At 41.2% G+C, this 12,753-nt stretch overlaps 1 protein-coding gene across 1 annotated transcript; it reads right to left on the minus strand.

Moving 5' to 3' along the window:
* Positions 1-10,048: 10,048 nt before the first annotated feature.
* LOC138883782 (uncharacterized) lies at positions 10,049-11,594 on the minus strand. Its single transcript, XM_070164494.1, has 2 exons — positions 11,275-11,594; positions 10,049-10,565 (listed from the first exon to the last, which is right to left on the minus strand). Exons 1-2 carry the CDS (start codon positions 11,592-11,594, stop codon positions 10,049-10,051), a joined length of 837 nt encoding a protein of 278 aa, XP_070020595.1.
* Between the last annotated feature and the right edge of the window lie 1,159 nt (positions 11,595-12,753).

The following is a 12,753-nucleotide window of genomic DNA, read 5'->3' on the forward strand; positions in this document are numbered from 1 at the left end:
TTATAAAAACTGTAGCATATTGCATGACTAAGTACAAGTATAAAATCAAAACAGTGAGGAATAGTAGTAAAAATTCCCTAAGGGCTCAAAACAGTTGGCACGAGGCCCAAATATGGCATTCAACCCAAAACATGATGATAGCAAACAGTTTTCAATCAAATACATAGTAAAACAGTCAACTCAAGATGGACTAAGTCACAATACCCAATGGTTCACGATCCCACGCGCATCATCTAGTGTGTGCATCACCTCAACATAGCACAACGATGTGAAATTCGGGGTTTCATACCCTCAAGACAAAATTAACAATCATTACTCACCTCAATCCGTTCCAACTCTAACCCGTAATGCCTTTGCCTCTCGACTCGGCCTCCGGATGCTCCAAATCTAGCCAAAACCAGATTTATACCATCAAAATATGATAAGGGAACAAAGCCCATTCGAAAATATCCAATTTATACCAAAAATCCCGCAACTGGCCAAACCCGGCCAACGGGACCACATCTCGGATTCCAATAAAAATCGCAAAACTAAAATCCTTACACTCTCACGAGTTCATACATACCAAGAACATCCAAATCGGACATCAAATGCCCATTCAAATCCCCAAAAGAATCCTCAAACTTTTCTTCTATTATTTTTCGAATTTCCACTCTAATTTCTCAAATTAAATGATGAAATTCAAGACTAAATCATGGAATTAGACCAAATATGAGTGAAGAATACTTATCCCAATAGCTCCACTGAAAATCTCCTCAAATTTCACCTTCTCCCGAGCTTTCCAATGGTTTTTGTGATAGTGGACTTAAACCCTCAATTTTGAACTTCAAACATTCTGCCCAGATTTTTTCTTCTTCACGAATTCAGTCAAAGCCTCGCGTTCGTGAAGCACAAATAATTCACCGCTCAAATTCCTCTTATGCGAATGCGAACGCAACCCTCGCAAATGTGAAGCCTTACTCAGCTCAGCCTATGCGAATACATTTATTCAGTTGCGAACGCGATGCTTTAGGGCCTGGTGCCCAAGTTTGCTTCACCCTTATACGCGAACACGAACCATGCCACGCGTTCACGATGCACAATCAGACTCAACCTTCGTGAATGCAGGACTAACCTCGCAAACGCGAAGGGTAATAGGCCTGCCTCACTCAACATCTCTTCGCGAACGCGAGGGCCCTCTCGCGAACCCGAAGAACAAAACTCTGCAAAACTGATCTGAAGAAATCTACAACCTTCGAAGCAAGAATTTGATCCGCTTAACCACCCGAAACTCACCCGAGGCCCTCGGGACCTTAAACAAACATGCCAACACATCCCATTACATCATTCAAACTTGTTCCAACCTCGGAACGCTCAAAATAACATTAAAACACCAAATTTGCATCGGATTTAAGCCTAATAATTCCAAAAACTTCCAATTTCCACTTTCAATCAAAAAGTCTATCAAACCTCGTCCGAATTACCTGAAATTTTGCACAAACGTCACAAATGACACAATATATCTACTCCAACTTCCGGAATTCCATTCTGACCCTTATATCAAAATCTCACCTATCAATCGGAAAATACCAAAATCTCAATTTCGCCAATTTAATTCGACGGACCTCCAAAATACATTCTGATCACGCTCCTAAGTCCCAAATCACCTAACGGAGCTAACCAAATTATAAAAATTCCAATCCGAGATCATATTCTAACAAGTCAAAACTTGGTCAGCCTTTCAAAATTTTAAGCTTCAAATTGAGAACTATTCTTCCAAATTCATTCCGATTACCCTAAAAACAAAACCGGTGATTTACATAATTCATAATACATCACATGAGCCTAGTCATGCCCAAGAACTGGCGAGCGAAGTGCAATAGCTCAAATGATTGGTCGGGTCGTTATATCCTCCCCCACTTAAACATATGTTCGTCCTCGAACATGCCCAGAGTTGTTCCAAAAGCCAAACAATTGCTGAATAACCTTACCATGCACATACCCGGGGTGGTCCCATGTCACCCTATCTCATATAGGTCCGATAACACAATGTAACTAAAATTTTTACAATGCAACCTAGACCATAAACCTTAGAACCACATTTCCACTTTTGAAATCATCTATAAGATCAGGATCTCACATCTATACTCTGAATAAGCACGGACAAGCTGTAACAAACCATACCCACAGACTCAAATGCCATTACATGACATACCACATAGCTCAAACACTTGCAGCGATAACTTCAAATCACAACAGTTGCACATAACAATCGAATACCGATAATAACATCTTATCAATTAAAGTCTCATTCCAACACTTTCCTATATTGTCCATGATAAATAAAACATGTAGAAAGTCATAACCATTTCTCAGATCAACCATTCAAGAAGCCATTCCTCATTTGGCATGGACCATAGCAAATTTCTGAGCCGCACATCGATATTATCCTCCCAACACGCTGAAACTGAATCCGTTTGTATTCATTCTAGATCCCAACGATCTCATCTAATCTAACACAACTACTACAGTGACATGATACGTCAGAATAATCTAAAGCCACAACTCGTGCAATCCGCGCACCAAAAAGAAATAATCCAAACGTACTCAAATCATGAAAACGACTCGAATGAAAGAGCTGTACCACAAGCTCACCAATACCACTACAACAAAATGCTAAGAACCCATCACACATCGTAGAAACAGAGCACATGAATCTAACCTGAAGGGTCATACCCCCACATAACTTCGTTGCAATGCGCGACCCTATCCAAACGCCGGTCCACATGAAATACCTCAAGTCAATATGCTCAAAATTGACAACCACGCAGAATCTAATGTTTAGAACCAAGCAAATCATCATAACCACGACGAAGCAATTGACATAACATTACAAAAATCTGAAGGGGACACAACCGATATGCCATACGCCAAGCAATACCCACTACTCTTCCCGCCGAATTCCACTGAGAGACACCAATAAAACCGCACCACATGTGCCTATAACCAAAAAATCCCAATGTCTCGCAATACGGAAAGGTAACTCATAGATCTCTCCAGATCACTACTAAGCTTAATATAATTGAATCAACACATCCCTCAACAATATAACTCGGAGTCAACCAAGCTGACTCGATGTAGAACACACATCCATATTGGTCCACCAATGAACCCCTTATCAAGGAGTTCCTGAAGCTGCTCCTTCAACCCTTTAAACTCCGCCAGTGCCATACGATACGATGCCCAACACCAAATCAATGCCAAAATCAACAACCTTGTCCGGTGAAATGCCCGGCAGTAAGAAACACATCCGAAAAATCTCTCACCACTGGAACTGGATCAATGGTAGGAGTCTCTGCACTGACATCCATCACGAAGGCCAAATAAGAAAGACAACCCTTCCCATCCATCCGCTGGGTCTTCAAAAATGAAATCACCCTACTGGAAACATAGTCCGTCAAACTTCGCCACTCAACTCGTGGCATCCTTGGCATTGCCAACGCGCCGCTATAGCGCAACAACCCAGAACAACACGACACGAAGACAACCAATCCATACCCAAAATCACACCAAAAATCTGGCATACAAAGCAACAAGGATCCGATTGGGTCTCTAAACCCCCAACAATTACTACACAATACCGATATATGCGGTCCACAACCACAACCTAATTTGTTCATGAGAATCTCCTAGCCTCCAAATCCATACAGCACGCGAATCACCATACCCGATCCCAACTCTATCGTCCGAATATACAACACACCTCTAATACCCAATCATATCACGGGAGGTACTCCTATAATTCTTCTGTGCCACCAAGCAAACTCGAATATCAGCAGTCGATCAAATAAGAGAGTGTTGCGATACTAATGAAGTATCCTCAACTCAAACACTAGCCCCTTTTCTAAAAATTCATACTCTCATCAAGCCATACCAGTCAGTGATTTCATTTATCTAGTCATATAAAACTGTCTATGCTACCCAAGAATTGTGACCTTCCTTTCGAAATTGAACAATGACCTCACACATGCAAATCTCAATCCTACACAACATACCACACAAAACATATCATCCTAGGATAAACATGAGAACTTCATATCCTCGTTTGAGCCACAAGAAACCACATACTTAACTAGCCAAGAACTTTCCATTGATCCCATCTAAAAGAAAATCACTATACATTCCATGCTCTTCACGCTCGCAGAAAATATACATCTCTAACCGTGGTAGGAACCAGCACGAACTCTCCGAATTCCATTCGCATAAAACTAAACCATCAGGACTGAATCCTTCTAGCTCAACCAAGCCGCACATGCCACTAAAACTCATGGGCATTGCCGTGAAACACCTGTAGAAACTCATTAACTCATAAGCACCCAAGGAACTAGTCATATCCTTACCATGCCGATCCGGCCTACCACCAAGCTATCCCATCTATCCGAGTTCCTTTTGATTTACCTTCAACTTGATACTTCCTCTTGCTATAACACCACAATCGTTGACCTAGACTCGCCACAAAAGACCCAAGCATAAAGCCACACTGTCCTACGGTTCATAAGCCGCTGACTACTCTCTCAAATATCCCCAAGAGCACCACATTCAAAATACATTCCCTAAAGAGACTTCCTGCGAATCTAAAGCCATTACCTTTACCTTTCTGATACTGATGTGTAGAATCCATAATGATATAGAAATACCACAAGTATTGACACACTCCAATGCAAACCTTAGTTTTTGGCCAAATATAAAACCTAAAAATCTCCAATTACTACATGTAAAATCTTGAACCCATTAGAAGTATTCTCGAGAGTCATCCACTCTGCTCAAACTAGAATTAGACTGATCAAATGGACCGGATGACCTGTGCTCCATTAGCACTCCGACACCGTAGAACGTAACCTCACCTTAATGCAACCAAGTAACTTCCTATTTTATGCATTGTACATCCTTTACCAATAATAACTAAAGTCATTCCATGATTCTCATACACTCATAAAGCATTACATAATTGAAAATTCCTTTACTCAAGCCATCCTCGGTCTCAACCTCCGTAAGCCATAACTGATTCACCGATACGCCTTAAACTGGAACCAACATAGCACATAACCGTGAAATGGCTCAAAGCCATAGATCAAAACACATAGTAACTCATAATGCATATATTATATTACTGCCATAATACCATAGTGAGATTAAACTCAATCTTTTATAAGTTCGTGCAACAGACCATCTAGTACTTCAAATCTTCTGCAAATCTCGCATTCACCCTCGTAACAGTCAATCCCACTCTAAGCGACCCAAATTGAAATTGCTACACATCTATTCCACTGGTAAAAGAGATCTTCCAACAAACAATATAAGGATCACACAACTTCAGAACACTCCACAGGAGATAATCCACCTGCTTCGCCTCAAATTAATAGCTCTTCATACCCCTTCTACCATCATAAATATTACGCAATCACTTAATCTTCCCGAGTCTGAACTCATATTGTAACATGAAATATACTCCACTCCCCAACTAGAAAACATGAAAAGATTCTTCACACTCCCATAACTCGGGGCTATACATCAAATCAAGATGGAAATCAAGCACCAAATAGTTCTTTCTGCCCCCAAGCAGAACCTTCTCGTCTTATTCAAATCATATGAACATATCTCACAATCATATCATACTCATCACATAGTCATCCAACCATCGCTTTCACTAATAAGGACACTAACGAACACATAAATTCAAAAAGCACATACTCACACAATCAGCACCTCAGTGCTCAAGCTACAGGCAAAACTCGGCCTCAAGTCCTCCAAACTGGCCCAACATCGACACACAGAGGTCACATCTCGCTGCTCGATGAGGGAATCACAAGCCATCGATGCATATATGATACTGAGCTCTCATGTGCGCATACGAATGCGTGGAAGGAATTCAAAGAGTTATATTTCAAGCTAAATCAAGGACGCATGATAAGTATTCAAGAATGTGTTCCTAAATGTTCTACAACCTCCCGAGGATAAGTACAGACGTATCCGTACCGATCCACGAGATTCTACTAAACCTGCTCATGACTCGTGAGACCTATGTAACCTAGGCTCTGATACCAACTTTTCACGACCCTAAAACCGACCCGGTCGTAATGGTACCTATCGTGAAACTAGGCCAGTCGACACAACTCCCAAATTAACCATTAATCAATAAGAATCATTTTTAAGCCTTTAATTAAACAAATGTTTCATAATGTAAGTCTAAATGAATAGTGTAGAAATAATATACAAGCCCGACATCGGGGTGTCACAAGTCACGAGCATATACTAAGGTTTGAATACAACGAAAAAGTTTGAAAGTGTATTGAATATAGTCTAACGAAAACAAGAAGGAGAAAAGCAGTGTTGCGAATGTCGGGCAGCTACCTTGCTAAACTCCGATGTCTTTGCCCTCGAACAATCAACACTCGCTACCGAGTTTAGGAATACCTGAATCTGCGCACAAGGTGCAGGGAGTAATATCAGTACTCCAACTCAGTGAGTAATAAAGGTAAATGAAAGCTGAGCAATAAGAAAACATGTAAACCACGTCAAAACGCTACAACAAATACAAGATATTTCCAACACAATACAGAAATCATTTACTTCGTAAATCATGCTCAGTTTCGATAAAAACCTTTTAAAAAAAAATTTAACAGTTTCAAATAAGTGATAAAATAGTGAGTGAACATGAGAGAAACGTAAACAACCCCTCAGGCAAAACATGTACCATAAACCACCCCTCGGGCATAATATCAATAGAACCAGCCCCTCGGGCAACCTCACAATCACTCATAATCATCCCCTCATGCATAACATAAATCAAGAACCGCCCCTCAGGCAATAACATGAAACAACATCAGCCCCTCAGGCTATATCACATAACACACTGGGTACCTACACTCACTGGGGGTGTACAGACTCCGGGAGGGGCCCCTTATGGCCCAAGTGCAATATCAAGCCATCTAGTGGCATAATAAAATAGGCTCTTGGCCTCATATCAAGCCACATTGTGGCGTACAACTCATGCCCTTGTCCTCATAATCATAAATCAGTACAACACTAATGTGGCATATAGCCCAATCCCATAATAACCTCTCAACACAAGCCCTCGGCCCTACTCAATCATAAATCTCTAAATGCCACTCGGGCACAGTAAAATATGATGTTCACCTCAAATTATCATTTAAGATGTCAAAACATAGTAAACATGGCTGAGTTATAAAAACAGTAGCATATAGGATGACTGAGTACAAGTATAAAATCAAAACAGTGAGGAATAGTAGTAATAATTCCCTAAGGGCTCAAAACAGTTGGCACGAGGCCCAAATATGGCATTCAACCCAAAACATGATGATAGCAAATAGTTTTCAATCAAATACATAGTAAAACAGTCAATTCGGGATGGAGTAAGTCACAATCCCCAATGGTGCATGACCCCATGCTCATCATCTAGTGTGTGCGTCACCTCAACATAGCACAACGATGTGAAATCCGAGGTTTCATACCCTCAAGACAACATTAACAATCATTACTTACCTCAATCCATTCCAACTCTAGCCCGTAATGCCTTTGCCTCTCAACTCGGCCTCCGGATGCTCCAACTCTAGCCAAAAGCAGATTCATACCATCAAAATATGCTAAGGGAACAAAGCCCATTCGAAAATATACAATTTATACCGAAAATCCCAAAACTGGCCAAACCCGGCCACCGAACCCATATCTTGGATTCCGATTAAAATAATAAAACTAGAATCCTTACACTCTCACGAGTTCATACATACCAAGAACATCTAAATCGGACATCAATTGCCCATTCAAATCCCCAAAAGAATCCTCAAACTTTTCTTCCATTTTTTTTTCAATTTTTACTCTAATTTCTCAAATTAAATGATGAAATTCAATACTAAATCATGGAATTAGACCAAATATGAGTGAAGAATACTTATCCCAATAGCTCTACTGAAAATCTCCTCAAATCTCACCTTCTCCCGAGCTCTCCAATGGTTTTTGTGATATTAGACTTAAACCCTCGATTTTGAACTTAAACATTCTGCCCAGATTTTTTATTCTTCGCGAATGCAGTCAAAGCCTCGCGTTCGTGAAGCAAAAATATTTCACCGCTCAAATTCCTCTTACGCGAATGCAACCTTCGCGAACGCGAAGCCTTACTCAGCTCAGCCTACGCGAATGCATTTATTTAGTCGTGAACGCGATGCTTTAAGGCATGGTGCCCAAGTCTGTTTCACCCTTATACGCAAACACGAACCATGCCACGCGTTCGCAATGCACAATAAGACTCAACCTCTGTGGACACGGGACCAACATCGCGAAAGCGAAGGGTAACAGGCTTGCCTCATTCAACATCTCTTCGCGAACGCGAGGGCCCTCTCGTGAACGTGAAGAGTAAAACTCTGCAACACTGATCTGATGAAATCTGCAACTTTCAAAACAAGAATTTGATCTGTTTAACCACCCGAAACTTACCCGAGGCCCTCGAGACCTCAACCAAACATGCCAACACATCCCATAACATCATTCAAACTTGTTCCAACCCCCTGAACGCTCAAAACAACATTAAAACACCAAATTTGCATCGGATTCAAGCCTAAGAATTCCAAAAACTTCTAAATTCCACTTTCGATCAAAAAGTCTATCAAACTTTGTCCGAATGACCTAAAATTTTGCACACACGTCACAAATGACACAACGGACCTACTCCAACTTCTGGAATTTCATTTTGATTCCTATATCAAAATCTCCTAAAAGAGATAACAAAATCATAAAAATTCCAATCCGAGATCATAACTAACAAGTCAAAACTTGGTCAACTTTTAAAATTTTAAGCTTCAAACTGAGAACTGTTCTTCCAAATTCATTTCCATTACCCTGAAAACCAAAATCCATGATTTACATAAGTTATAATACATCACACGGGGCTAGTCATGCCCGAGAACTGGCGAACAAAGTGCAATGACTCAAAATAACCGGTCGGGTCGTTACAGATAAGTTGGCAATTTGTGCACTACCAAATCAATAATCAGTCCTAGCATATCATCATAGGACCAAGCAAACACGTCTTTGAATTTAAACAAAAGTTGGATCAATGCATCTCTAGTTCTTTCATCAGCATGAATGCTTATCATGGTTTCCTGGACCTCTTCTGGACTACCCAAATTAACCTGCTCGGTTTCATTTAAGTTTGGCTTAGGCTTATTCTCAAAATTTTCCAGTTCTTGATTCATTTCCCTAAAAACCTCATCTTTATCATATTCTGGTTCTTGATTCATTATTTCACAGTTAGACAACGTGTTAGTATCTGGACATGAAGTCCGCAAGCATGCCATGTTCTTTAAGTCCGTATTATTAGAAATGAAAAGAGAGAGATAAGAAAAATAACAAAATTAGAAAGAATAATAGAAAAATATTCATAGACGATGAAACATTGATTTCATTTCATTGAATTTGAAAATATGAGGGTTTACATTGGAATTTAAAAGACAAAAAACAAAAAACATTCGAGTTACACCCTAAAATAACTCGGAAATGCAGAAAAGATGGCAAGACTGAACTACCGGGATTCCCGTCTGACAGGGAACAAAGTAGCCTTTCAATTTTGAATTGTAGCACTTGGACCCATGTACCGCACCTCAGCAGTGCTTGAGCCTTCGCCCGGTTGGACCATGTGAACCTCGTACATCATTTACCTCATCGCCCCACAAATGTCCTCAATTTCTTTGGCCGTGAATGCCTCTTCCTCTTCTTCTATATCCCTGGGCTTAACAAATTACCTGTCAAGGTGCGGGACTGGCTGAGGCAAGGCCCAACCATTGTTATCATTGGCACATTTTACGTCAGGCTCTGTAGCTTGAAAGCCTATGCCAAAGAATTTCTCACTAACAGTCAAAGTGACAAGCTCTGTAATGCCTTACAAGGATACCCCAAGCCCTTTCTCGGGCTTGTACCCATGTTTGATCATTTCGCTGGCAACCATGATTGATGCATTTGATAAGCAGAGTTGAGGACATGGGGTTCCTTCCTCGCACTAGTCTGCGACCATGTTTTCAAAAGCTTGGTAGATGATGTGTTTACTACCCTCTTTAGCCTCCAAGCATGGGACTGACGGGTCCTTGTAGATTGACTGCTCATCTTCTCCGTGGACAACTATTTCTTGGTTTTCATGTTTGAAATTTACCGTTTGGTGGAAAGTAAAGGGAACGACTCCCGTGGCATGGATCCATGGTCTTCCTAAGAGAAAGTTGTAGGAAGTGTCCATGTCCAGAACTTGGAATGTTACTTCAAAATCTATAGGGCCAATAGTTAGGACCAAATCAATCTCCCCTATCGTATCCCACTTGACACCGTCTAACGCACGTACGCAAACATTGTTGGGTCTAATCCTTTCAGTCCCAATTTCCATCCTTTGTAATGTTGATAGAGGGCAAATGTCAACTCCAGACCCACCGTCTAACATAACCCTTTTCACATAATATCCTTTACACTTGACAGTCAAGTGAAGGGCTTTATTATGTGTGCCTCCTTCTGGAGGCAAGTCATTTTGGCTAAAAGAGATTCAGTTAACCTCGAAAAATTGCTCTGCCATTGTTTCCAACTGTTCGATCGTGGTCTCAATTGGAACATATGCCTCATTCAATGTCTTTAGAAGCACCTTTTGATGTTCATTTGAGCTCATTAGCAAGGACAAAAGTGAAACCTGGGAAGGAGTCTTTCTGAGTTGATCAATTACAACATATTTTGAGGTTTTCATCTTTCGAAAGAAATCTTCCGCTTCTTCAGCACTAACCAACTTCTTGAGTGAAAACCGTCTCTCCTTGTTTAGCTTTGCTTTGTTCAATTCTTCTAGGTTGTGATACTTCCCGATTGGTTCATTTCATTTACTTCACCCATTACTTACTTTCCTTTGTACTTGACCACTGTCTTATTGTAGTTCCAAGGGACGGCAGTGGGATCTCTCATAAGACTCTATGGTGCACGACTGATAACTACGGGCTCAGTCAGCCTTGGTAAAATTACCAGCCCCCGCGCCACATAAGTCCCCTTTGGCACGTATATCTTTGGAACATTCAACGTGACTTTCTTTTGCTCAAATATTTTGGGAGGGCTCAGCATGAATTGTTCCTTCCTAGCGGCCCTTGGAACAAAGAGAATGGCATCTTCATCAAGTGCTAGCCCTATCATTGTTTCCAAAGCCTTTTTTGTATTTTGGGGAGTGGAATTGATCTTCTTCTCATCTCTTGCTTGTTTTGCTACCACTTTGGGTTTTTTTCTGAGTCAGCGATAGCAATGATACATTTCAAAACCGGGTTGAATTCTTTGTCCTCACAGATCATCCCAATGACCAGCCCGTTGTTGTGAGATGGCAATGGGTTATTAGTTACATTGGGGACTTCCTCATCCCTTAACACCACTCGCTTTTGTTCTATCAGGTTCTCGATTGCACTTTTAAGTGTCCAATAAACTTCAGTGGCATGCCCTTCCGCCCCTGAGTGATAAGCACACCTGGTGCCTGGCCTGTAGGATGGAGATTCTAGGTTCTGCCTGTTTGGAGGTACAGGCTGTAACAGGCCCATTTGGACTAATTTTGGGAAGAGGCTGTAATATGACTCACCAATGGGTGTGAAGTCAGCTTTTTTGGGTGGTTCATGGGGATAGGTGTTATATTGGTAATTATTCTGTGATGGACGTGGATTATAAGAGGCTTCGTGAGGAGGGTTGTTTCTTGGAGGTGGAGCTCTGTTCTGATTGTAATGTTTTCATTGGGCATTCATTACTACATAAGGATGAGGGGCCATATCATAAGATGCATCCTGGTGAGGGTAATAATGCTGCGGGACCCTGGAAAGTGGACCACAATAATCCCGGGGTCGCCGAGAGTTTCTTAAGCTCGAAGCCATCATGGCTCCTTCTTCTTTTCTCTTCCTGCTTGCTAAACCTCCCGAGCCGCTCTGAATGGCATGAGAAGTGGCTCTTAAAGCTGATTGACTTAAGATGCGGCCTGTTTTCAAGCTATTTTCTACCATTTCACCAATTTTGATGGCCTCCGCGAATAGTTTGCCCGTGGCGGGCATCATATTTAGAAAATAATCGGCCTCTTGGGCCTGTATGAAGACACTAACCATCTTGGCCTCATCCATTAGGGGTTTTACCCTGGCCGTTTGTTCACGCCATTTGCTAGCATATTCTCGAAAGCTCTCCGAAACTTTGTTTTTGAGGTTGAACAAAGAATTTTTGTCCGGAGCTATGTCCACACTATAATGGAACTGCCTTACAAAATCATGGGCTAGGTCATCCCATATATGCCAATGGGAGATGTCTTGGTTCATATACCACTCTGAAGCAATTCCGGTCAAACTCTCTCTGAAGTAGGCCATCAGAAGTTCTTCCTTTCCACCTGTCCCCTTAGTTAATTGCAATATCTTTTCAAATGGGTGATCCGATCTCCATACCTGTCGTATTTCTTGAATTTTGGAATTTTAAAGCCAATGAGTAAATGCACGTGAGGGAACATGCACAGATCAACATACGACACGCTCTTCTGGCCACTCAGGCCCTGCATATTCTTGAGGTTTTGTTCAATGCTTTACATTTTTTGTGCCATCTCTTCTTGTTCAGGATTCTTCGTGGACTTCTCATGTTTTATGGGAGACTTATACTATGGGTGGGGAGGATAGGAGTTTGGAGTAACACGAGTGGTGTCCAATTGGAATTGTGGTGCTTAGAAAGTGAAAG

This window comes from Nicotiana sylvestris, chromosome 12, assembly GCF_000393655.2.
Source record: "Nicotiana sylvestris chromosome 12, ASM39365v2, whole genome shotgun sequence".
NCBI classification, from domain to species: Eukaryota; Viridiplantae; Streptophyta; class Magnoliopsida; order Solanales; family Solanaceae; genus Nicotiana; species Nicotiana sylvestris.